The 27,583-nt window shown below is 43.7% G+C and overlaps 1 protein-coding gene across 1 annotated transcript; it reads left to right on the forward strand.

Annotated features, from left to right (window-relative positions):
* LOC134934195 (uncharacterized) lies at positions 1-27,163 on the forward strand (the record flags this gene model as incomplete). The annotated part of the gene is made up of 7 exons (XM_063929685.1): positions 1-351; positions 13,043-13,873; positions 15,369-15,629; positions 19,330-19,557; positions 20,571-20,694; positions 20,784-21,670; positions 27,149-27,163. Coding segments are annotated over exons 1-7 (2,697 nt in total), but the record flags the coding sequence as incomplete, so codon positions are not given.
* Positions 27,164-27,583: the final 420 nt, after the last annotated feature.

Consider the following 27,583-nt stretch of genomic DNA (forward strand, 5'->3'; position numbering starts at 1 on the left):
ATGCGACTGATTTTAGATAATGTAAATGTTCTCCATTTCCATTTCCATTCCTCTACCAGATTTCCATTGGAAAAATATCTTCAGTTACAGACTATAAGGTATGCAATGAATAAGATCAACAGTAATCCCAATCTTCTCCCCAACATCAGTTTGGGCTTTCAGATTTATGATTCCTGCCGAGTGCTCCAGAAGGAACTTGAATGTACGCTGTGGATGATAACTGGGCAGAACAAAGCTATACCCAATTTCCAGTGCCAAAAGGGAAAGCAATTGGCAGCTGTAATTGGCTATACAACATCTACATTCTCAATACTCATGGCTCATATTTTAAGGGTGATCAAGTACCCACAAGTATGTTCAGGTTTAGCGTTCTAGAATAATTATTTGTGTTCTTGTATGTCATTTAATGTGATATCTGTTTTTTATACATATGAAAGGAATGCTAGATCGATCAACAGTGATATCCAGTTATTACAAATGTGGTCCCTGTGGTTGCAGGACTGTTTTTCAGCCTGCACCTACTCTGTGGAATGCCCTCCCACACACAACAAGACTTTCCTCTAGTCTAAACCTTCAAACATTCCCTGAAAACTCACCTCTTCAGACAAGCTAATCAAATTCCAGAACCACCTACGTACAGAAACCTCCATAAGCTACTCTACCCAATTGTTTCCCTTGTGGACGGTCGACACAAAACCTACATACCATACTGTATATTTTCACACATACTCATCCCACTGACCCCAGACCAACATAGCTGTGTAACTGGATGATACTGGCCATTGAGCATCTCTTCAATCTGGTTGAACAAATTTACAATATACTGTATAGCACTTACTGTATTCTCAAAGCCCTCTTACCTCTCTGTCATCATGTCTATTACCCAGTCTCATTTTAGGAATATTTTATTCCCATTTGTAAAGTGCATGAGAATATGCTGGAGCTAGAAGTGTTAACAAACAAACAAACAAACAAACAAATACATATTAATAAACAAAAAATTAAATAAATCAATAAATAAAATACATCATAACCAAAAACTTAAACTGGAGAAGAATAAATATAAGGCTGAATTCAATTAGCTGCAATAATGCAATCCGTGATCGCAGCTAAAGTTATCGCACCTATATCCTGCAGAAACATCTTATTGCAGCCTGCACGCTCCCGTTTATCACACCTATCCTATTCCAAAATGGCGATTACGGGATACGTGTGATATTTCTAGCTGGCAAAACCAGAGATAAGTATATGAGAAAATGGGGAAATCTGCCTGTACCCCCCAAAAGCTAAACTAATATAGGAAAACATTATAGAAGTCTATAAATGGTAACACTATTTGGTGTAATTAAATTGGGTCAAATGGCGTTATATGCATTTTTTTACAAATGTGAAAAAAATATAGAAATCTATTTTTACAGCAGAAAAAAACTGCTCTCATTAAATTCAGGGTACATAAAATGGGTATAAGTATATATTTGGGTAATTTTAGGGGACTTTTTCTTAAAAAGTGGAAACTAACCAATTTCTCCCACCTGCAACTCTAAAAACACTTGTCCACTCATAAAGCACATACAGTGTCTGTCCCATACCTTGAACCCCAATTTCCACCACTTTGCATTTTTTGACTCTAAAAATGACATGTCATTATTGGCCAATTAAAAATAATGAAAAATATCTCTAGTGCCTATTTAAGTCATTTGGGGGGTGTCCCAGAGGTTCTGAAACAACTCCCTCTAGAAAAGGGATTTTGATCTACTTATCCCCTGCACAGAGATGGTGAAGAGAAATTTCCGATAAAACCTATGGATACTTTTCGTCGATAACTTTTCACAGATAATTGAATACCAAGTTATGGCAAATGAGTGCCCTCTCTATATCTGTGCTCTCTTGCTTGTTCCTGTCATGATGGTTATGGTTTGGGTCTCATGTGGAATTATGGGGTCTGTGTATTAAGCCTTGGAGAAAGATAAAGTGGATGGAGATAAATTTCTTGCCAATTAGCTCCTAACTGCCATGTTACAGTCTATGGGGCAAATGTATTAACCTGGAGAAGGCATAAGGAAGTGATAAACCAGTGACAAGTGCAAGGTGATAAACACACCAGCCAATCAGCTCCGAACTGTTAATTTACATATTGGAGCTAATTGTCTGGTGCATTTATCACTGATTTATGACTTCCTTATGCCTTCTCCAGGTTAATACATCTGACCCAATGTCAGTTAGGAGCTGGTTGGCTGGTCTTTCCACTTTATCTCTCTTCAAGACCTAGGGGTCTTAAGCAGTGAAAAGTGTGGAGAAGTGAGCCAGTGGAGAAGTTGTCCATGACAACCAATCAGCATTGACGTAACATTTAGAATTTGTATACGATACAATTGTACGGCGCAGCTGATTGGTTGCCATGGGCAACTTCTCTACAGGTTTACTTTTCCACTCTTTTCACTGCTTCATGAATAGACACCTATATAGCCTTGGATGGAGGTAAAGTGGATAGAGATAAAGTACCAGCCAATCAGCTCCTAACTGTCATTTGTCACACCTAGCTCCTAACATGGCAGTTAGGAGCTTATTGGCTGGTACTTATTTATTTATTTATTTATTAACAGTTTCTTATATAGCGCAGCATATTCCGTTGTGCTTTTCAATTAGAACAGCAGTAATAGAACAAAACTGGGCAAAAACAGACAGGAAGGAAGGAAGGTAGGAAGGACCTGCTCGCAAGTTTACAATCTATAGGGACTTAATCTCTGTCCACTTAATCTCCATTAAAGGCTAAGTAAATAGACCCCTTAGTACATAGACCAGTATGTGTGTTTTGAATATTCTCTGTAATACTACCTTACTCCTCTTCTCTCAATTACAGTTGCAATATCAACTTCCCTCTAGAAAACTGTTCACATACTATCATATTTGATATTGGGTGGCTAGTTTGGCTATGGTGAGTGACCTGATAAGATGACCAGGGACAACTCTAGGGGGAACATTCATTTCGGGTTTCACCCATTGCATAAGCAATGGCTCTGAGAATAAAACATAAGTTCCAGTACCAACTCCCGGCAATGGGAATCTACCTATTTAAATGCACTAATTTTATAACCACCTAGAACTGCAGTATAAATTACTTCACTGGTTATACTTTACCATGCAAAAGTATATGGTATACAGTCAGTGGCGTATCTCTAATGGGTGCAGTGTGTGTGGTGCACACGGGCCCCTGAATCCAGGGGGGGGGGGGCACACCGCACACACTGCACCCATTTCTCCTATATTTACCTTTCTGGAGTCCATCGCTGACTGTGTGTGGGCCCCCTCCTCTCCCGTAGCCGGCGCACCGCTGCTAGCGCACTGACCATTAGACACCTTTTTCTTAGTCCTGCGCATGTGCTGTAGACTCTGGAACTGTGCCTGAGTCTACAGCGCTCAGAGTGCTAGCAGTGGCGTAACGGCTACGGGAGTCAGCCAACACAGAGTCTGCACACGGGTCCCCTCCTCTCTAGAGATACCCCTATATACAGTGTTCAATTTGGCCTATTAAGTTTTAAGGGCCCTACACACTTAGCGTGGATGATATGAATGATATAGTTCACAAATGACCGATAAATCGTTCATATCATTCAGTGTGCATGCATCAACGATGAACAATGCGCGTCCGCAAAATCGTTCATCGTTGGTCTATCATCGTTTATACATGCAAGCCAATTTTGACAATATAAATGCAATGTAATGTCATATCGTCCAAATCAGCCATAGATATCGTCCAGTGTGTATGCAAAAATCGTTAAGAAAATCGACCAACGATAAAATTGTTGGTTGTTAAAATAGCTGAGATCGCCCCGGGTGTTGGGCCCTTTAGATCTTAGATTTCCCACTCTCCTGCACTTTCCCTTCACCATGTTTATCCATCTGATTTGTCGAAACACCACTATTAAGTTTTTGTGTCATATTTTGAGCGCAAACAAAAACTGTTGGAGCTCAGTTCTAGAGGAATCCTCTCCTGTGTTGCATTTCTAAGATTGGGGCAGATGTATTAACCTGGAGAAGGCATAAGGAAGTGATAAACCAGTGATGAGTGCAAGGTGATAAACACACCAACCAATCAGCTCCTTACTGTTAATTTACATGTTGGAGCTGATTGGCTGGTGCGTGTATCACCTTGCACTTATCACTGGTTTTTCACTTCCTTATGCTTTCTCCAGGTTAATACATCAGCCCCAAAGTTTCTAAAATATACTGTAGTGTACTTTTCTGATGGCGACATTCATGGGTAGATGTACTAAGCCTGGAGAAGTGATAAAGCGGTGATAAAAAAAAGTGATAAGTGGAAGGTGATAACGCACCAGCCAATCAGCTCTTAGTTGTAATTTTTCAAACACCGTAATGATTGGTTGGTGCGTTATCACCTTCCACTTATCACTTATTTATCACTTCTCCAGGCTCAATACATCTGCCCCTCAGTCTCCCATATTCCACTGCTTCCTCCTCACCATTGTTGAAATTGTTTAGGTGGCACTAATTTGTTTCTGGTGGTGAGGGAGCGGATCTGTTATAGCGAGGTCTCTCCTTATCTTCTTCAGCTTTAGTTCTTATGCATCTTGTGACCCAGTTTCAGGTCATTTGTATTCCTCGTTCTGCCACCTTATACTATACATTGTTCATTGTTCATCGTCAGTATTGTCTTCTGTACAGTATAAGTGAATATGTGGATTGTGAAACCCTTCCCAACTTTCCCCTTTTCTTTTCTGTATTTTCTTTTACACCCTTTCCCCCTTTTTTCATTTTCTGACTTCATCTGTTTTTGAAAAATTCAATAAAAAATTGTAGAATAAAAATAAAGAACTTGTCTTCTTTTGTGAGATGACTAATTAACATATTTCACTATGTAGCACACAACTGTTAGTAAAGGTAAAACACCTTTCAAAATGTATTTGCATGTTCTGTCCTTTTCATCATCTACATAGCCAGCAACACATTCTGCAAGTAGCTCTATATATCTATAGAGATTGTGTTATGCACCCCAGTGCCTGCAGGAAAGTACTGGTGTCAGAACTGTTATGCACTCCAGTGTCTGCAGGAATGTACTGGTGTTTGAACTGTTATGCAAAACAAATGGACTCACAGACAAACTGGGGAATATGACATAACGTACACAGAAGGTGATAGGGTAACAAAATACACACAAAGTGAACAGAGAAGCCCAGAGGCTAAGGAACTGGGTATCTCCCTTGTATTAGAACTGCTCAGATGTAAAAAGCAAGATGTTGTGTTTTAATACGTAGAGAACCTGAAATGCTGTTGCTAAGGGCAACAGCAAAACCCTAAAGGGTTACCAACGGGTGTGGCAGTAAACTCCTTGGTCAGAGATGGAATGATAGACACAAGGAGAGTCTCCACAATCCTATTTCTCACTTGCAGTGCACAGGTTTTAGCTTACTGCCACTAAACTGACCCCTGACACCTAGCACAGTGAGACAGGATTAGACAGGCAAGTCTTAGAATACAGCCGCAAACTTGCTAGGTTCACAGAGTAGTAACAGAACCCCAGCAAGCTAAACGACTGACTCCAGTCTTACTGCTAGGTCTGGATTGGCAGAGTGTAATACCAAATCCCCAGGCCTATTTGCAGTAAGCAACAAACAAATACAAAGCTACACAGTACTGGCTAACTTTCATGAACTGACTAACCAACAAAGATTCAGCAGCATCTGCTTACCCTGAAAAGAGGCCTTATAAAGCAGGTACTGTCCACGCCCCACTCAGACCTCACAGACTGTGAGCACAAAAACCAGCACCGGATCCCCTGCCGTGCACAGAGCCTATAACCACTGCACAGCAAAAGACCCGAACCGGAGTATCAGCTGCGCTCAGGTTACTCCACTAGCACTTGTCTCCTGGTTGCCATGACGACGTGGCAGCACAGGGCAGGAGACCCTAACAGTACCCCCCCTCTGACGAGGGGTCAAAGAACCCCTACCACCGGGTTTATCGGGGAACTGCGAGAAGAAAGAGCGTATCAGTCTGGGGGCATGAAGATCACAACTGCGCACCCACGACCGCTCCTCCGGGCCATACCCCTTCCAGTGCACCAAAAATGACAGCCGACCCCGAACCACCTTGGAGTCAAGAATCCTTTCAACAACAAACTCCCTCTGGCCACGTATCAGAAGAGGGGAAGGTCTTCCACTGGAAGAAGGATTACTAATCGCCCGTTTTAAAAGGGAACAATGAAATGTTTTATTGATACCCAAAGAACGGGGCAGATCTAACTGAAATGCCACCGGATTGATAACCCTGGTGATCTTATAAGGGCCGATGAACCGGGGCCCTAACTTATGAGATGGCTGTCTCAACTTCAAATTCTTGGTAGACAACCAGACGAAGTCTCCTAATTTGAAGCTGCAGGGTCTTTTCCGCTTATCAAAAACCCTTTTGGTCACTAATGACACAGACACAAGGGCTTTCTTCACTTTCCGCCAAATACCTCTAAGGACCGAAACCACAGAGGAACCACCAGGCGTGGAGTCCAGGGGGTCAAAAGAATTGGCCTTAGGATGATGCCCATACACACAAAGGAAGGGAGAGATCCCTGTAGCAGAGTGAGCCGCGTTGTTATAGGCAAACTCCGCCATGGACAGATGAGCAACCCAGTCAGTCTGACACTTGGAGACATAACACCTGAGGAACTGCTCCAAGGACTGGTTCACCCTTTCAGTCTGCCCATTAGACTGCGGATGGTAGCCTGACGACAAGCTGACAGAAATCTGGAGATCGGAACAAAATGCCCTCCAGAATTTGGCCACAAACTGGGATCCGCGGTCAGAGACCACATCAAGTGGCAACCCGTGGAGACGCACAACATGCAGCATAAATAATTCAGACAGGCGTCTGGCTGATGGCTGCCCAACCAGTGGAACGAAGTGCGCCATCTTCGAAAACCTGTCAACGACAACCCAGATGGCTGTCATCCCCGAGGATTTGGGCAAGTCCACCACAAAATCCATTGAAATGTGGGTCCATGGCTTAGATGGGATAGAGAGTGGATGTAATGGGCCAACAGGAACCCCTCTAGGAGTCTTATTTCGGGCACAGATGTCACATGCCCGAACCCACTGATCCACATCCTTAGCCACCGAGGGCCACCACACCGCCCTAGATAGCAACTCCCGAGTTCTGGCAATACCCGGGTGACCTGCCGACTTCTTGGCATGGAATTCCAGGAACACTCGCTGTCTTAACCTAGGAGGCACAAACAAAAGACCTACCGGAAGGTCTGGAGGAGCCTGCTCCTGTGCTCTGAGGACTAATGATAAGAGGTCCTGGGTAATGCCCACTTTAATACATGATGGGGAAACAATGGGCAACGGCTCCTCGGTGGTCTCCTGGATTGGAGCAAAACTCTGCGAGAGCGCATCAGCCTTGATGTTTTTTGACCCAGGGCGATATGTTATCAAAAAATTAAAGCGAGCAAAAAACAAAGCCCATCGTGCCTGCCTGGCATTGAGACGCTTCGCTGACTCTAAATATGCCAGATTCTTATGGTCAGTGAGAATTGAGACCACAAACTTAGCCCCCTCAAGCCAGTGTCTCCACTCCTCCAGTGCATCCTTAATAGCCAACAATTCCCGGTTACCCACGTCATAATTCATCTCGGCAGGTGAAAATTTACGGGAAAAGTAAGCACAGGGATGAAGGCGATTATCAGACACTCCCATCTGAGAAAGCACTGCCCCAATACCCATCTCAGAGGCATCCACCTCCACCACAAAAGGACGCTCTGGATCTGGGTGTCGCAGCACCTTGGCCGAAACAAATGCCCTTTTGAGACGGGCAAAAGCCGCTTTAGCCTCACAAGACCAGTGAGCAACATCCGCCCCTTTCTTAGTGAGTGCCACCAAGGGCGCCACTATAGACGAAAATCCAGCGATAAATCGTCTATAAAAATTCGCAAAGCCCAGGAAACGCTGAAGGTGCTTCAAACTAGTGGGCTGCACCCAATCCAGGACTGCCTGTACCTTGGAACCCTCCATTTGGAAACCTTCTGGGGAGATAATATATCCTAGAAATGCGATTTGCTGAACTTCAAATTCGCACTTCTCCAGCTTCGCCCCAAGCCGGTGGTCTCTGAGTTTCTGGAGGACTAAGCGTACATGCTTCCGATGTTCCTCCAGGGAATGGGAGAAGATTAGGATGTCATCTAAGTATACAACTAAGAATCTATCCAAATATTCCCTGAGCACATCATTCATGAAATCCTGGAAGACTGCCGGGGCATTACAGAGCCCAAAAGGCATCACCAAATATTCATAATGCCCTGAGTGGGTATTAAAGGCAGTCTTCCATTCATCCCCCTCTCTTATTCGGATTAGATTGTACGCACCGCGTAGGTCAATCTTAGAAAAAATGGTGGCAGTACGAAGCTGGTCAAACAAGACCGAAATGAGAGGCAGTGGGTATGAGTTTTTAATCGTGATACGGTTCAATTCCCTGAAGTCGATGCAGGGTCGCAACGAACCGTCCTTTTTACCCACGAAGAAGAACCCTGACCCAACTGGAGACTGTGAAGGTCTGATAAATCCCTTAGCCAAGTTCTCCTGAATGTACTCTGCCATAGCCTGAGTCTCAGGACGTGACAGGGAGTACAACCTGCTCTTGGGAAGCTTAGCATTTGGCAACAAATCAATGGCACAGTCATAGGGGCGATGGGGAGGTAGTACCTCTGCAACTTTTTTGGAGAACACGTCCGCAAAATCTGCATAACACCCTGGCAATCCTGGCAAACTTAGCTGCGAGAGCCTGACTGGAAGGCTCAAGCAACTCCTGAAACAATCAGTACCCCAACTAAGAATCTCCCCAGAGACCCAGTCAAATTGAGGATTGTGGGCCCTTAACCAGGGTAACCCCAACACCAATGGGGCAAAAGTACAGACAGTCACATAAAAGGACAATTTTTCAGAGTGTGTGGCTCCAATAAACAAAGAAATCTGGCTAGTGCAAGAGGTAATTTTACCTTGGGATAATGGTTCCCCGTTTAACCCACAAATCTCAATTTCCGATGCCAAGGGTACTAAGGGAACAGAGTGTTTCAGGGCGAATTGGCGGTCCATAAAAACCCCGTCGGCCCCACTGTCCACAAAGGCCTCAGTCTTGACAGTTTGACCGAGGATCTTCAAGGTCACCGGAATGATAAAAGTCTTCTTGGGAAATTCTGACTTCTGGCCTGACAGGATATTTCCCATCACCCTCAGGCCCTGAAGTTTTCCGGCTTTTCTGGGCATGATACTACCACATGACCTTTATTTCCACAGTACAAACACAACCCCTGCTGTCTCCTCCGCGTCTTCTCACGCGAGGAGAGGCGGGTAGCCCCAATCTGCATAGGCTCCTCAGAAAATTCCTCAGAGTCTGAGGTTCCCTTGGGAAGGAAGGAAATCTCAGTCTCCCTTTCAAGCCTATGCTCTCTCAGCCGTCTATCCACCCGGATGGATAACTGCATGAGCTGATCCAAGCTATCAGGCAAGGGATATTGTACCAGTTGGTCCTTTATCTGGTTAGAAAGACCTCTTCGGTACTGGTGTCTCAGGGCTGGGTCATTCCACTGGGTATCATGGGCCAACCTCCGAAACTCCGTACAGTAAACCTCAACTGGCCTTCGCCCTTGCTTAAGGATCGAAATCTGAGCCTCGGCTGAGGCCGTCTTGTCAGGGTCATCATACAACATGCCCAGTGCCGTAAAAAAAGCATCAACACTTTTAAGCGACGGACAGTCAGGCTGCAACCCATATGCCCAGACCTGTGGGTCTCCTTGTAGCAAGGAAATCACTATGCCCACCCGCTGAATCTCCGACCCAGAAGACTGAGGCCTAAGCCGGAAGTATAGCTTGCAGCTCTCCTTGAAACAAAAGAACTGCGAGCGATCTCCAGAAAAACGATCCGCGAGATTTACTTTCGGCTCCTTAACCCCTGCAGGTGCTGCTGCTGCGGGAGATCCGCCAGCAGCCTGGGAGGTGTGCATTTTACTGGACAAATCATTAAATTGTCGAGTCAGGACCTGCACCTGATCGACCACCTGTTGCAACGTATTTTGAGGGGTATGCTCCATATTCCCACAAAATTTCAACAGGAGTTTTAGGCTGCTGAATATGTTATGCACCCCAGTGCCTGCAGGAAAGTACTGGTGTCAGAACTGTTATGCACTCCAGTGTCTGCAGGAATGTACTGGTGTTTGAACTGTTATGCAAAACAAATGGACTCACAGACAAACTGGGGAATATGACATAACGTACACAGAAGGTGATAGGGTAACAAAATACACACAAAGTGAACAGAGAAGCCCAGAGGCTAAGGAACTGGGTATCTCCCTTGTATTAGAACTGCTCAGATGTAAAAAGCAAGATGTTGTGTTTTAATACGTAGAGAACCTGAAATGCTGTTGCTAAGGGCAACAGCAAAACCCTAAAGGGTTACCAACGGGTGTGGCAGTAAACTCCTTGGTCAGAGATGGAATGATAGACACAAGGAGAGTCTCCACAATCCTATTTCTCACTTGCAGTGCACAGGTTTTAGCTTACTGCCACTAAACTGACCCCTGACACCTAGCACAGTGAGACAGGATTAGACAGGCAAGTCTTAGAATACAGCCGCAAACTTGCTAGGTTCACAGAGTAGTAACAGAACCCCAGCAAGCTAAACGACTGACTCCAGTCTTACTGCTAGGTCTGGATTGGCAGAGTGTAATACCAAATCCCCAGGCCTATTTGCAGTAAGCAACAAACAAATACAAAGCTACACAGTACTGGCTAACTTTCATGAACTGACTAACCAACAAAGATTCAGCAGCATCTGCTTACCCTGAAAAGAGGCCTTATAAAGCAGGTACTGTCCACGCCCCACTCAGACCTCACAGACTGTGAGCACAAAAACCAGCACCGGATCCCCTGCCGTGCACAGAGCCTATAACCACTGCACAGCAAAAGACCCGAACCGGAGTATCAGCTGCGCTCAGGTTACTCCACTAGCACTTGTCTCCTGGTTGCCATGACGACGTGGCAGCACAGGGCAGGAGACCCTAACAGTTTGGGTATGTTATCCTGGCTGTCGGGATGCCGGTGGTCCCATGACCGACACCAGCAACCCTAACCCAACAATGACAATGCCGACAGGGGACGGTGTATTTATTTTACACCTTCCCTGTCTCCTACACTAACCTGCCTGGGGTGGCAGTTAGGGCTAAGATTCAGGGGGTGGTGGCTAGGGCTTGGGCTAAGGTTCCAAAAGTGGAGGCTAGGGCTAAGAATCGGGGGGTGCCGGCTAATGCTAACCCCCCTCTAGTACCTAACCCTAACTCCCCCGTGCACTAACTCTAACAGTAACCCTGATACTTACCTTGGGGATGTCAGTGGTCGGTGTTATGGCACCAGTATTCCGAGTGATGTCAGGATTCTGCTATCAGTCACATGACTGCCGGCATCCCCACTGCTGGGATACAAACCACAACACATAATGTTGCCCCAAAAGACATGGCTAGACATTTTATAAAAATTTTTATAGAAAATTATCTAAAAATTGTTAGGATCATAGGGCCTATTCAGACCTGATTGCAGCAGCAAATTTGTTAGCTAATGGGCAAAACCATGTGCACTGCTGGTGTGGCAGATATAACATGTGCAGAGAGCATTAGATTTGGGTGGGTTATATTGTTTCTGTGCAGGGTAAGTACTGGCTGCTTTATTTTTACACTGCAATTTAGATTTCACTTTGAACACACCCCACCCAAATCTAACTCTCTCTGTACATGTTATATCTGCCCCCCCTGCAGTGCACATGGTTTTTCCCATTAGAGAACAAATTTGCTGCTCCGATCAGGTCTGAAATAGGCCCATTATTAGGTGTGCTGGAAAGTGTATTCCGAAGATGTACTGTATAATTAGTTTCCAACTTCACCAATAGCCAACAATGGGTGTCAATCCGAGTTGATCGCTCGCTGCTGATTTTTGCAGCGCAGCGATCAGGTAAAAAAATGGCAAAACTGCGCATGCGTATGCACCGAAATGTGCAGGCGCTTCGTACGGGGACAAAGCACATCATTGCTGAGCAATGGATCTAGTGAAGAATCCATCCATTCCGATCGCAAGGTGATTGACAGAAAGAGGGCGTTTATGGGTGTCAACTGACCGTTTTCTGGGAGTGTTTGGGAAAACGCAGGCATGTCCAGGCGTTTGCAGGGCGGGTGTCTGACGTCAATTCCGGGACCTTAAATGCTGGGTTCATCGCGCAGGATAAGTAACTGCAAGGCTAGTCTAGTTTTACACAAAACTTTTTTAGCATAGCAGGAATACACAAGCGATCGCAGCCTTGCTATGCCGAAATACACTCCCCCATAGGCGGCGTCTAGTTGATCGCACGAGCAGCAAAAAGTTGCTACGTGCGATCAACTCGGAATGACCCCCAATGAAACCAATGTGACTCAGCTCTTCCACTTCAATGCAAACAGTTGTCCATTTTAGCCACCTACATGTGGCATCATTTTTCAGTTTTCTGTATTTCTGTATTTGATAGATGGAAAAAATATGTAGGTATAAAGAAGGTCGGTGCAGGATCCCTCCTTAATAGACATGAAAATATTCTCAATACTGTAGCAATATTTTTTTTAAATAAAATGATTTTACTTTATTCCCTGTATTGATCCCCCCTCTAAATAAAATAAAATATGTGAAAGCTACAGTACTTCATATTATATTACAATGACATATACAATATTTGGTTGTGCCTTCAAGTCTTCACCCTTTAACCATTCACTGATCAATTTTAGTGGATATCAGAATGTGATTTCCCAGCATTCAAATCAATACATGGTTTGTTGTACCACAACATGGTTTGTGCAGCTTGGTTGGAATCCTACCCATTTGTACCAATTGCCCTCTTAGGTCTTGTAAATTTTATTTCCTACACAGATGACCACGTTGAGTTGTACTTTACTGTAAGTACAGAGCAAAAAGAGATTTGTATCAATTATTATTGAGGAGTTCTGAATTTGGTTTTCATATTGCAGGTCAGCCATGTTTCAACTAGTTCCATTCTAAGCGACAAAACTCAGTTCCCTTTCTTTCTCCGCACTGCTCCGAGTGATGTTTTCCAGTCCAAAGGACTGGCCCAGTTGGTGTCACATTTTAACTGGACTTGGGTGGGTATGGTTGCTGATTCCAATGATTATGGATACCAGGGCATTCAGGGAGTTAAACAGGAAATCCTTAAATCTGGAGCTTGTGTGGAATTCATGGAGTATATCCAGAGTAATCGCCCTGATCGAAACATTCCACGCATCATCCGAGCAATCAAGATGTCTAGAGCCAAAGTTATGATTGTCTTTGCAAGTGATGTTGATCTGTTTGCTCTATTTGGCCAACTTCTAAGTGAAAATATAACTCAGAAGATCTGGGTTGCCAGTGAAGGCTGGGCAACTTCCTCCTTGTTATCTTCTGAAAAATATCTAAAGCTTCTTATTGGAACCGTGGGCTTTGCATATTATAGTGAATATTTTCCAGGGTTCCATGAATTTATTGACAATTTTAAATTTTCGAAGCTCTCAGCGGAGTTGTGGGACTTCATGTTTTGGGAGGACAATCTTGGGTGTGCATTAATGGATTTTCCAAGCATGACCATCGTCCACGAGAGGCCTTCAAGGAATTGTACCAAGGATAATAGTATGGAACACTTTAAGATTTACTTGAACAATGTCACCAGCACACGACTTCTGTATAATCTTTACAGTTCTATATATGTCATTGCCAAAGCCTTGCATGACCTGAGCATGTGCGTAGATGGAAAAGGCCCTTTTACTAATGGAGGCTGCTCAGACATTTGGAATTTGAAGCCATGGCAAGTAAGAAATCTATTCTTGATACATCATTTAATAAGAAGCATACTTATTTGATTTTAACTCAATAAAATAAAAGATGACGTAAATTGAAGATGGAGCGAACTTACCTAAGACAAATAGTGTGAACTGGAGCATTATATGATGGAAACTATAGCCCTCATTCCGAGTTGTTCGCTCGCTAGCTGATTTTAGCAGCCGTGCAAACGATAAGCCGCCGCCCTCTGGGAGTGTATCTTAGTTTAGCAGAAGTGCGAACGAAAGGATCGCACAGCGGCCACAAAATATTTTCGAGCAGTTTCTGAGTAGCTGCAGACCTACTCCTAGCTTTCGATCACTTCAGACTATGTAGTTCCTGTTTTGCCATCACAAACACGCCCTGCATTCGGCCAACCACGCCTGCGTTTCCCCAGGCACGCCTGCATTTGTATCTGACATGCCTGCGTTTTTACACACACACCCTGAAAACGGTCAGTTACCTACCAGAAACACCCACTTCCTGTCAATCACTCTGCGGCCAGCAGTGCGACTGAAAAGCGTTGCTAGACCTTGTGTGAAACTCAATCGGCTGTTGTGAAAGTACATCGCGCATGCTCATTGCACCGCATACGCATGCGCAGAAGTGCCGCTTTTTTGCCTAATCGCTGCGCTGCGAACAACGGCAGCTAGCAATCAACTCGGAATGACCCCCTATGTGTTGCATACTGCACATTGGCCCTCATTCCGAGTTGTTCGCTCAGTAAATTTCATCGCATCGCAGCGATTTTCCGCTTAGTGCGCATGCGCAATGTCCGCACTGCGACTGCGCCAAGTAAATTTGCTATGAAGTTAGTATTTTTACTCACGGCTTTTTCATCGCTCAGGCGATCGTAGTGTGATTGACAGGAAATGGGTGTTTCTGGGCGGAAACAGGCCGTTTTATGGGCGTGTGGGTAAAAACGCTACCGTTTCCGGAAAAAACGCGGGAGTGGCTGGAGAAACGGAGGAGTATCTGGGCGAACGCTGGGTGTGTTTGTGACGTCAAACCAGGAACGACAAGCACTGAACTGATCGCAGATGCCGAGTAAGTCTGGAGCTACTCAGAAACTGCTAAGAGGTGTGTAATCGCAATTTTGAGAATCTTTCGTTCGCAATTTTACTATGCTAAGATTCACTCCCAGTAGGCGGCGGCTTAGCCTGTGCAAAGCTGCTAAAAGCAGCTTGCGAGTGAACAACTCGGAATGAGGGCCATTATTAGTAGGTATACATGTACTGTACGAATTTCATGTATTGCTTTGAACTTATTGTCATGTATGCACATTGGAGAGGAGTTTGGTTTGGACCCATCTACGGTATGCCCACTTTTGCTATCCACAACAGCTTACTCGCTAGTGTGCCACTTAGAAAAACCACATCCAGCGGTTGTGGTAAAAGCAGGAGGTTTTAGTCACTGCAACTCAGCAGCCACTGCACAGCAAATAGCAGGTCTTCCACAACAGCAGGTTGCAAAAATGTTACTTAGAATAAAACAATCACAGCATTGGTGTTTCACCTTTGGCCAACGCTGATGAACACAAGAACAGTGGACCCTCCTGGTCAAGGCACCCTGATGCTAATTACAGCCTATTGCCTGGCCAACTTGTTCAGCATCAAGAGCCCTGAACCTTATTCCCAGGGGTTCTTTAAGCCAAGCTCTAAGGTGCTAACTATTACCTGGCTGTTGATCTTAGCAAGCTACAAAACCTGGACCAGACCTGCCATACACCCTACAGCCTACAACCAGGTAACCATGTGGTGAGTATGCCCCAACTCACTCTGCACCGGAAAACAATTCTGGGCCAACCTACTCAGTTGTGGGCCCCTGACCCTCCTGCTACATACTTTCCCTCGGAGATTCAACTACTTTGGTGAAGTTGAGAGACTTCCAGGAGAACTCAACCATCTGCCTACACTGATGTTACCCCACCTTTGTGATAAACCTCTCCATTCCTTCACCTCCCCCTCTCTTAACTTCATCATGGAATTTTCTGGAGGAACCTGATGTGTATACTTTTGGGACAATGCTTCTGTATTACCCTGAGTTCTTTCTGCCCTACTGTACAGATGTGTCCCTATATATTTTTGCTGCGGGAGTCTGCATATCGTGGTGTTGGTGTGAGGCAGCCTCCCGCAGCCACATCTTTCTTTTCTCCTGCTTGTATTTGGGGGAGCGTGCGTATGCATGCTCCCGCGACCAACGCTAAGTACAACTGCTTTTAATTACAGGTAGCGGGAACATAGCTTCTCATTACCCATGCTCACCACCTGCCAGCTACCTATTCTTTTATAGGGCAGTGGAAGCATCGCTCTCCCGCTGCCTGCGGCCACACACACTATTGCTGCTTACTGTGTAGTGGGAGCGTGTGTACGGTACACTGTGCCAGGAATTACTGCCTGCAAAGATCTAAGACGAGAGTATGTTGTACCATGAAATGAAATGGTCGTAATACCAGGAACCAATGGTTTACTCTGGTTTTGGTATGCATCCATTGAAGAGGTTTGTTACCAGCAGAAATTCTCTTCACAATAAATAATATTGCAAGAATTCTATAGTCCACTTAATGGCCAGACATTCATGCTCCACCGAAGCACACCTCTTCTCACGTGGTAGCTCACTAAGGCTGAGGTACAGGATAGGTCTTTCTTCTCCTTCTAGCTCTTGGGACATCACTGTTCCTAAACCTGCATCAGCCTGAAGATTAAACTTCTGCTTAAAGTCTAGAGCTTGCAACTCCGGAGGGGAAGCCAACACTCATTTTAAATCTTTCCAGGCTGCTTCATCAGCACCAGTGCAGATTATTTTATCTGGATTATTTTTCTTTAAACATTCAGTTAGTGGCGCTGCTTAGCGCAAATTCTTGAATGAACATCTGACAGTAACCTACTAACCAGAGAAAGGTCCTAAAGTAAGTTGTGTTCTTGTTCGTGGTTTGCATAATGAGGATACGGCCTCTGCTTCATTCATTTTGATGGTGACTCTGACAAACTGGTTTTGCCTTGTAAATGATTGCTGCTTTAAAAATAATGGGCAAACTCGCATAGAAGTCCAGCACCTCCGGAACTTGGAGGCTATTATATTTAGCCGCATCTGTATTTTATATGATTTATTACATATCCTACTACTAACTGTCAATGGGATCCAGTCAAGATGATCACTGTTGGTATCCTGGCAGCCGGAATACAGACGCTGGAATCCTGACACCCATCAGAATTCCAACGCCAGAATCCTGAAAGGGTCATGACACTGACGCCAGAATCCCGACAGCCGGCACCTTGTATAGCGGGAGGGTTAGGTTTAGGGCGGGGGGAGATATGTTTAGTCTCCACCCAGGGTGGTTAGGGATAGGCTGTGGGGAGTGGGGATTAGGGTAAGGCACCACCAGGGGGAGGTTAAGTTTAGGCACTAAGGGGGGAGGGTTAGGTTTAGGCTGCAAGAAAGGGGGGATTAGGTTTAGACGACAATGGGGGAGATTAAGGTTAGGCTGCAGGAAAGGAGGGTTAGATAGCTCACCCCTGTGGAGATTTCAATTGTTGGAACACCGGCGTCCCGACCGCCGGTAACTCATACCCAACCCCCATCAACAATAGTAAAGTAATGCATTAAATAGACAGAATTGCAAATAAGAAAAAAATAACATACAAAATAAAAACTAAGTACGGATTAATTTTCAGCCTTATGCCTGAATGAAGTTGCTTTCCATTAAATGTAGGCATTAACATATATGAAACTATATTTTTATATCAGGAACAACCACCAAATATGTTCATGATAAATCAATACATCTATTCACTTCCATTTTAATAGATCAAGGAGGTGCAGTCGATGTAGCTTATCTAGACTTTAGTAAGGCTTTTGACACTGTCCCACATCGCAGACTGCTAAATAAACTCAAAAGCTTGGGATTGGATACTAAGATTGTTGAATGGATAAAATCTTCGTTGCTGGACAGAAAACAGAGAGTTGTAGTAAATGGAGTGCATTCACAGGAGGGAAATGCTACCAATGGAGTACCCCAAGGATCTGTACTTGGACCAGTGCTCTTTAGTATCTTTGTTAGTGACATTGTAAATGGTATTGAAGGGAAAGTATGACTTTTTGCTGATGACACAATGGTATACAACAGGGTAGACACAACAGGAGGGGTAAAACAAATGATTGAGGATCTAGGTACTGTAGACTACAGGAATGGTGAAGAGCGTGTCAACTACAGTTAAATAAAAAAAATGCAATATCATGCACTGGGGCCTCAAAAATCCTAAAGCTAAATATAGTATTAATGGCACTATACTGGAAACTACTGAGGAGGAAAGGGATCTAGGAGTCACTATTTCAGATGACTTAAAGGCAGGTAAGCAATGTAACAAGGCAATGAGGAAGGCTAGTCAGATGCTGGGCTGCATTGGGAGAAGAATCAGCAGCAGAAAGAAAGAAGTAATAATGCCACTGTATAGGTCATTGGTACGGCCTCATCTAGAATCCTGTATTCAGTTCTGGAGGCCATATCTTCCAAAGTATATTAACACATTAGAGACGGTACAAAGAAGGGCAACTAAAATGGTGCATGGCCTACATCACAAAACATACCAAGAAAGACTAAAAAATCTCAATATGTTTAGTTTGGAGCAGAAAAGGGAAAGGGGGGACATGAATGAAACTATCAAATATATTAAGGGTTTTAACAAAGTCCAGGAGGGAAACATTCTCCAAATGAAGAGAAGCAATAGGACACGAGGACATGCACTGAGACTGGAGGGGGGGAGGTTCATGGGAAATTTGCGGAAAAATTATTTCACAGAAAGGGTAGTGGACAAGTGGAATAGCCTCCCATCAGAGCAAAGCTGGACCTACACCTAAAGATTTATTGTACGATCTGGCTGGTTGGACCAAAAAATCTGGTAATGGAATGGAGCAAATGACAATTAACCATTTGCTCTCAAAAACTGAAAAACAGACAAAAATGGTCAATCAGACAAATTGTTTAAATCCATTTGTTTTAACCAGTTTGTCTGAACGACCAATTTTTTTGTCCGGCATTTCAGAGCAATTGGTCAATTGTCATTTGCTCCCATCCATTACCAGATTTTAATTTCAACAAGCCAGATCGGACAATAAATCTTTAGGTGTATGGAATGCTTAAGACAATACAGCAATTTAAACAAGCTTGGGATAGAAATAAAGATAACATTACAAAGAACTAAGATTGAGGTTACCAAAATGTAAAAAGGGGTAGACTAGATGGGCCAAGTGGTTCTTATCTGCCGTCATATGTTTATACAGTTTTTTACATTTTTGAGCGTCCCTTTTCCACAGCCAAAAAGCACATAAAACATCTAGTTTTCAGATACAAAAGAACAAACTAAATGAATAAACTGAATTATGTTATTTTCATGTTGGTGAAGAGTTAGAGGAAGCCTGACACATATTTTCTTCTCTCTTCCTACAGGTTTTGCACTACATGAAGAAAGTCCGAGTGAAACTGAGCAGTGGAAGGGATTTGTTCTTTGATGAACATGGAGATCCTCCACCCATGTATGATGTTGTCAACTGGCATATGGACCTTGGGGGAAACATGAGACAGGTCAAGGTGGGGTACTATAACAGTACAGCCCCTCAGGCGGAAGCCTTAATGCTTAACACAAGTTCTATACAATGGAAATTTGGTGATAAAAAGGTAAGAGAAACTGGTGGACAGTGGGGACGGGGGAGCAATGTATTGTGGAACCTGGGAAAAGCTGTAGACTTGTATGATGTTCTCACACAGTTCTGTTTGCTGGGTTTGACCAGTAATGAAGCAGACAAAGGCAGATATCTGAGGTAGTTGGCTTTCGGTGGTGGCAAAATGTTATAGGGAAACAAAAGAGTATACCTATTGTTACAAAACTCAATGGGATTGTTCTCTATCATGCTCGTAGGTATCATAATAATAATGAGCTATAGATTAAAATAAAATAAATGTTAACTTAGCTGTATGATTGTGTTAAGAAAGCTGATGTCTTCGTTATGGACTCAGACACCATTAGTTAGGACAAAGGGGCTAAATCAGAGTTACATGCAGTGTTTATGTTACTACCACAAAAGTCGATGGTGCCACCACTGTTCCATTGATGATCGAGTGTTTACACCTCCACCACAACTGCACAGGCCACGAAGACTGAATATGGGCATCTCAGGGCTTTTACACTCCATCGCACAGTGCAGAACAAAGGGAAGGCTGAGATCAGCATTTGCATATTTCCACAACCGCTATTGAAAGAGTGGCTACAACTCAGAATCACACCCATAATCCAGTGTGAATGCCATATTGCTAATAATAATAATAATAATAATAATATAAATGTATCGTATATGTGATTTTTGCATATCTAAAGATTAATCACCCAATACATATGTTAACTTAATATATAGGGGTCTATTTACGAAGCCTTGGTTGGAGATAAAGAGGACGGAGATAAAGTACCAGCCAATCAGCTCCTAACTGTCATTTTCAAACCAAGTCGGTCACATGGCAGTTGGAAGCTGATTGGTTGGTACTTTATCTCCTTCCACTTTATCTCCATCCAAGGCTTAGTAAATAGAACCCATAGACCCTGACACTTTGTGTTAGTAATTTGAATATATTATATTCTATTGTGAAATGCAAAAGAAATGAGAACCAAGCAATCCCAACAATCTGTTTTTGTATAGGTTCCGATATCAGTATGCAGCAACAGCTGTCCCGTGGGATTCAGAAAAACATCTATCAGAGAAGAGCCAAGCTGTTGCTATGAGTGTGCTCCCTGCTCACAAGAAGAGATTTCCAATGATACTGGTGAGTTGATTAAAGGGTAAATGGAGTGGACCTTAATGAGTGATAACATCTTACAAAGACCATTTTTCTCCTGTGTTATTTTTTCTCAGATTCTACATATTGCTTTCAGTGCCCATGGAATACATGGCCAAGCGGGGAAAAAGACAGATGTCTACCAAAACCAGTTGAATATCTTTCATTTGAAGAAACATTGGGTATAACTTTGGCATCCACCAGTGTTGCCTCCTCCTTTGTTCCTATTGCTATTTTAGGGCTTCTGATTTGCTACAAGACCACTCCGATAGTCCGCGCCAACAATTACACCATCAGTTGTCTTCTTTTGATCTCCCTCTGTCTTTGTTTTCTCTGCTCCTTGGCATTCATTGGTTACCCTCAACCAGAGAAGTGTCTGCTACGTCAAGTGACTTTTGCCATGGCCTTTGCTCTATGCGTTTCATGCATCTTAGCCAAGACAATCTTGGTGATGGCCGCATTTAGGGCCACTAAACCAAACAGCGACTTAAGGAGATGGGCCAGTCCTCACACGTCATACCTGGTCATTGGTTTGGGCACATTAATTCAGTTCCTGATCTGTGGCATATGGCTAATTATTTCTCCCCCCTTCCCCGACTACAATGTACATGCAAAAGCTGGAATACTCATTCTAGAATGCAACGAGGGCTCACCCACAGCCTTTTGGCTTACATTGGGTTATCTCAGTTTCTTGGCTGTCCTGTGTTGTATTGCTGCTTTCTTAGCAAGGCAACTTCCAGACAGCTTTAATGAGGCCAAATTCATCACATTCAGCATGGTGGCCTTCCTCAGCGTCTGGTTGTGTTTTATCCCAGCCTCACTCAGTACCAGTGGCAAATACACTGTTGTGATGGAGATCTTTGCTGTCCTGTCCTCCAGTTGGTCCATGCTCGGTTGCATGTTTGCCCCTAAATGTTACGTTGTTTTGTTTCACCCTAGCGTTAACTCAAGAAAACATCTCCTTGTAAATAAGACTTAGCGTAACAGCTGCTTAGCAAGCTCTAATTTTTCAACTATTTTTATACGGTGGTAACACAGAATAATGAATTCAAAATAAACCAAAATGCAAAAATAGAAAGAAATGTGGGTGTTCTTTACATCACTGAAATAACACATTATGGGGCTGATTCTGAGTCCCAGGAATTTTCTTTTCACAGATGCAAATGGTGAGTTTTTGCATACAATCCATGAGCAAAAGTATTCAACAGAATGATTTTGGTATGGCGCAGGGGCAGAGATTGGAGTCCAATGCTAAACATAGGGACAGTGAGGGGGCGGGATGTAGGTGCCGGTATTGTGACCGATAACTACATCCCGTTTGGTACAACCTCCCTGCTGAGTTCCTTCAAAAACTAAGTGATAAAATACATATATATATATATATATATATATATATATATATATATATATATATAACCCAGTGCCAGCTGATAATTTAAATACCTGCTAATTAAATACCTGATCATTTAAATAGCAGCCAACACTGGGGAGAGGAGAGTGTTAACCATTCTACGTGCCCGCCGCAGTGTGCTGAGCAGGAGCGGCACGCTAGCGAGAGTCATTGGTGAGTCATTGCAGCTTTGACCCAAGCCTCAGCAAGGCACTTCTTTTTATTGTTCCTCTGGATATGTCCGCATTGAAAGGATTAGCTACCAGCGGCCGGGAGGACCTATAACATCTATAAATTTGTGCACGGGCATTAATGATTTTATTCAGGTGACATTAACCTCTTGCGTTTGGATTTTTTAAGCCTAACAAGTAGCGTTCATATTTTGGATCCATTGTGAACTTTCCAATATGGGGGGTCATTCCGAGTTGTTCGCTCGCAAGCTGCTTTTAGCAGATTTACTCACGCTAAGCCGCCGCCTACTGGGAGTGAATCTTAGCATTTTAAAATTGCGAACGACGTATTCGCAATATTGCGAATACACCTCTCTTAGCAGTTTCTGAGTAGCTCCAGACTTACTCGGCATCTGCGATCAGTTCAGTGCTTGTCGTTCCTGGTTTGACGTCATAAAAACACCCAGCGTTCGCCCAGACACTCCTCCGTTTCTCCAGCCACTCCCGCCTATTTCCCAGAAATGGTAGCGTTTTTTCACACTCACCCATAAAACGGCCAGTTTCCGCCCAGAAACACCCACTTCCTGTCAATCACATTACGATCGCCTGAACGATGAAAAAGCCGTGAGTAAAATTCCTAACTGCATAGCAAATTTACTTGGCGCAGTCGCAGTGCAAACATTGCGCATGCGCACTAAGCGGAAAATCGCTGCGATGCGAAGAAATTTACAGAGCGAACAACTCGGAATGACCACCAAGCTTTTTTAAATTGGGACAATTTCATTTACCGGCCGGTAATCTACATTATTGTATTGCAATAATATATTTTTTGTTTTTATATTTATGTATTAAACATTATAATAACTATTAAATTTAATAGTGTTTACCAGCGCTTTTTTTCTTCACTTGTGGAGAATCTTGCTTCTCCTTCAAAAACTGTGTGCAAGTGTACCTAGAAGACCTGATGCTGTTTTGAAGGCAAAGGGAGGTCACACTAAATATTGATTTGATTTAGATCCTCTTCTGTTCATACACTTTGCATTTTGTTAATTGATAAAAATAAACTATTAACACATCTACTTTTAATCTATCTATCTATCTATCTATCTATCTATCTATCTATCTATCTATCTATCTATCTATCTATCTATCTACCTCATATATATGCCCTCAATATCACTAGTCACACCCCTGCAGTTTTGCTCACACCCACTGTGGTGGCACACAGTAGGACCTTAATACATTTCAGCTACATGCCTATTTGGACCTTAATCAGACACTGCCTATTTCCTGTAGGGATGAAGGAAGAAGCAGGTAAATGAGGGGGACAAAGCATATAATATTTTCAAGTAGTGAACTCTAGATCCATACCACATGAAACCATTTAAGAAACAATGCAAACATATAACACTTCCAACATAGGTGGTCATTCCGAGTTGATCGCTCGCTGCCGATTTTCGCAGCGCAGTGATCAGATGAAAAAACGGCAAAAATGCGCATGGTACCAGTGGCAAACGCAGGATTTGCACAGGGGGGTTTCCAGAACTGGGTGGAGCCAATCACGGGGGTGGGGACTGAGGTGACCCAGTATATGCTGGGTCCGTAAAACTAGTGTGTCTGTGTGTGTATATATATATATACATATATATATATATATATATATATATATGCAGACAATTGCCCGGCACTCCACCTTGTGAGAAACATCAACCTTGGTGCCCTCCGTAAGTATTGCATAGACGGTTGGAATCGGCGGCACTCACAGGAATTTTCAGAAAAAAATACTCAGACTAGAAAGTCTACTGACAGTAGACTTTCTAGTCTGAGTATTTTTTTCTGAAAATTCCTGTGAGTGCCGCCGATTCCAACCGTCCATATATATATATATATATATATACATATCTACACATATATAGGGTTCACTATGGTATGCCGGCGGACAGGCTCCCGGCGATCAGCATACCGGCGCCGGGAGCCCGACCACCGGCTTACCAACAGTGTGGCGAGCACAAATGAGCCCCTTGCGGCCTTGCTGCACTCGCCACGCTACAGGCACGGTGGCGCGCTATGCGTGCCACGCTATATTATTCTCCCTCCAGGGGGGTCGTGGACCCCCACGAGGGAGAACAATTGTCGGTATGCCGGCTGTCGGGATCCCGGCGCCGGTATACTGTGCGCCGGGATCCCATCAGTCGGCATACTGAAGACCACCCCATATATATACCGTGTGTGTGTGTGTGTGTGTATATATATATATATATATACACACACACACACACATACATATACACATATACATAGCATATTAAACATGCATCTATATATATATATATATATATATATATATATATACATACACATACAGTACACGTATATATACACATGTATATATATCATATGTGTGTGTTTATATGTATGTATGTATATACATGTTTATATATATGTATGCACATGGATATATATGTACTATAATTAAAATAAAGTAAACTTTTATTGCACTTACAAGTGCCACCAGGAAGACAGCAGGCTGTAGAGGACGCTAGACAGCCATTAATAAAACTCATGCAGCAAAAAAAAAAAAAAAAATTTTTTTTTTTTTTTTTTTTTAGTGGAGGGGGGTTTCTGGGTGCTCGGAAACCCCCCCTGGGTGCGCCACTGGGTACGCAGCGCGCATGCGCTAAGTACTTTCACACAAAACGTTGTACTTTTACACAAGCTCGAGCGACGTTTTTTCCTTGCTCGAGTGATCGTAGTGTGATTGACAGGAAGTGGGTGTTTCTGGGTGGTAACTGAGCATTTTCAGGGAGTGTGCTGAAAAACGCAGGTGTGCCAGATAAAAACGCAGGAGTGGCTGGAGAAACGGGGGAGTGGCTGGCCGAACACAGGGCGTGTCTGTGACGTGAAACCAGGAACTAAACGGACTGAGGTGATCGCAATCTAGGAGTAGGTCTGGAGCTACTTAGAAACTGCAGCAAATTATTTAGTAGCAGTTCTTCTAACCTTTCGTTCGCTATTCTGCTAAGCTAAGATCCACTCCCAGAGGGCGGCGGCCTAGCATGTGCAATGCTGCTAAAAGCAGCTAGCGAGCGAACAACTCGGAATGAGGGCCATAATCCATTGAATGCAGTAAATTTGCTAGACACTGTAGCAATTTTTACCTCAGCATTACCACCAATAATCAGACCCAAAACGATTTTGTAAGTTTTTGACAAAGCTCCCAGTGAGCAGCGAAACATGTCAGAGAAAAGAGACCCGACAAGTTGACCCATTGATTTTATACTCCCATTGCTGTTAAAAACACTGTGATGTGGAGCGGCACAACGCCAAGAGGTAGGAGACTCTGTAAGACGCGGCTGTAAGCGCACAGAGTTCTTGAAACCTTGGATGGCTGTAGCGGCTGCTGCACAGCATACATTCTCCGGCAGTGGAGAGAGAGCTACTTCTGGTGGACTGAGTTAACCTCCATCTTCCACTGTGAAGAATAAGTATATGATATTGCAGCTACAACAACTATACCTCTTCCCAATCTAGCACTTACTCTTATTTATAAACGTAAACGGGACAACATTGGGGCTAATTCAGACATGATCGTTCGCTAGCGTTTTTTTGCCGCGCTGCGATCAGGTCAGAACTGCGCATGCGTATGCACCGCAATGCGCAGGTGCGTTGCACAGCTACAAAGTGGATCGCCGTTCAGCGATGGGTTTATGCAAAGAATCCATTATATGGATATGGGTATGGGACATGGATATGGGTGGGGTGTGTTCAAACTGAAATCTAAATTGCAGTGTAAAAATAAAGCAGCCAGTATTTACCCTGCACAGAAACAATATAACCCACCCAAATCTAACTCTCTGCACATGTTATATCTGCCCCCCCCCCCCATCCTGATGTGCAACATGGTTTTGCCCATTAGTCTGCATTTTTGGTTTGCTAACAACTCTGAATAACACCAATACTGTGTTATACTGCCTCAAAAAAGTGAGATCATCTTTCCCAGAATCCTCATTCAAAAATGAGCAGATATCCTTCTGTGAGTCATTAAAGACCTCATTACAATGAAGTAAACTTGCCCTCTGGCAGAAATACTTGCTGTATGCTGGATACAGGGGTGTAGCAAGGATGGCTCCAGTGGAGCTCGAGCTCCGGGCGCCGGAAAAGTTACAGGGCGCGCCACTCTACTGTAGTGTAACGTGTATAAGCGGCTCTACTGTGTTGTGTAATGTGTATAAGGTGCTCAACTGTGGTGTAACATGTATAAGCGTCTCTACTGTATTGTGTAACGTGTATAAGGGGCTCTACTGTGGTGTAATGTGAATAACGGACATTGCTGTGCAGTGTAATCTGAATTGGTATTATTCTATGGCCATGCCCCTTCCCCATGAAGCCACGCCATTAAATTTTGTTATGCGCTGTCTCTATTTTATGCATGGGGGCGCCCAAAGGAAACTGAGCCCACAAAGTCTAGAACCAGCCCTGTCACCAGGGGAAGGGACGCCAAAACATACCCTTGCTTCGGCAACTATAGCACCTAGCTACACCTCTGGCTGGGTGTCAAGCAATACTTCCAGGAATATCTTAAACTGAGGAAATTTCTATTTTGTACCATGTCCAGCACCAAAATCTGAAATTACTTGTTCATTTGGGTAAGGAATGATCACCAGTAATTGGGCAAAGGAAGAGCTGCAAACAATACATCAAATATATGAAGGGTTTTAACAAAGTCTAGGAGGGAAACATTCTACAAATGAAGAGAAGCAACAGGACACGAGGACATGCACTGAGACTGGAGAGGCAGGGGTTCAGGGGAAATTTGAGGAAAAATTACTTCACAGAAAGGGTAGTGGACAAGTGGAATAGCCTCCCATCAGAGGTGGTAGAGGGTAAGACAGTAGAGCAATTTAAACATGCATGGGATAGACATCAGGTTATCCTTACAAAGAAATAAGGATCAAATAAGGTTTGAGATGAAAATATGGTTAAAAAAAGTTGCAGACTAGATGGGCCAAGTGGTTCTTATATGTCGTCAAATTCTATATTTCTATGTTTCTATGTTAATACCATGATCTTCTGGAACATTTGTAAAGCTGTCACCAAACCAAAAACAAATGGCCTGAGGTTGTGGTGCTGGTTCTTAACCACAAATCAAATAAGACATTGATCTATTTCCCACTGTTAGGATCTCCTGCTCTGTGCTGCCACGTCGCCATGGCAACCGGGAGGCAAGTGTTAGCGAAGTAACCTGAGCGCAGCTGATACTCCGGTCCGGGTTTTTACTGTGCAGTGGTTACAGGCTCTGTGCACGGCAGGGAATCCG

Source organism: Pseudophryne corroboree, chromosome 6 (genome assembly GCF_028390025.1).
Source record: "Pseudophryne corroboree isolate aPseCor3 chromosome 6, aPseCor3.hap2, whole genome shotgun sequence".
NCBI lineage: Eukaryota > Metazoa > Chordata > Amphibia > Anura > Myobatrachidae > Pseudophryne > Pseudophryne corroboree.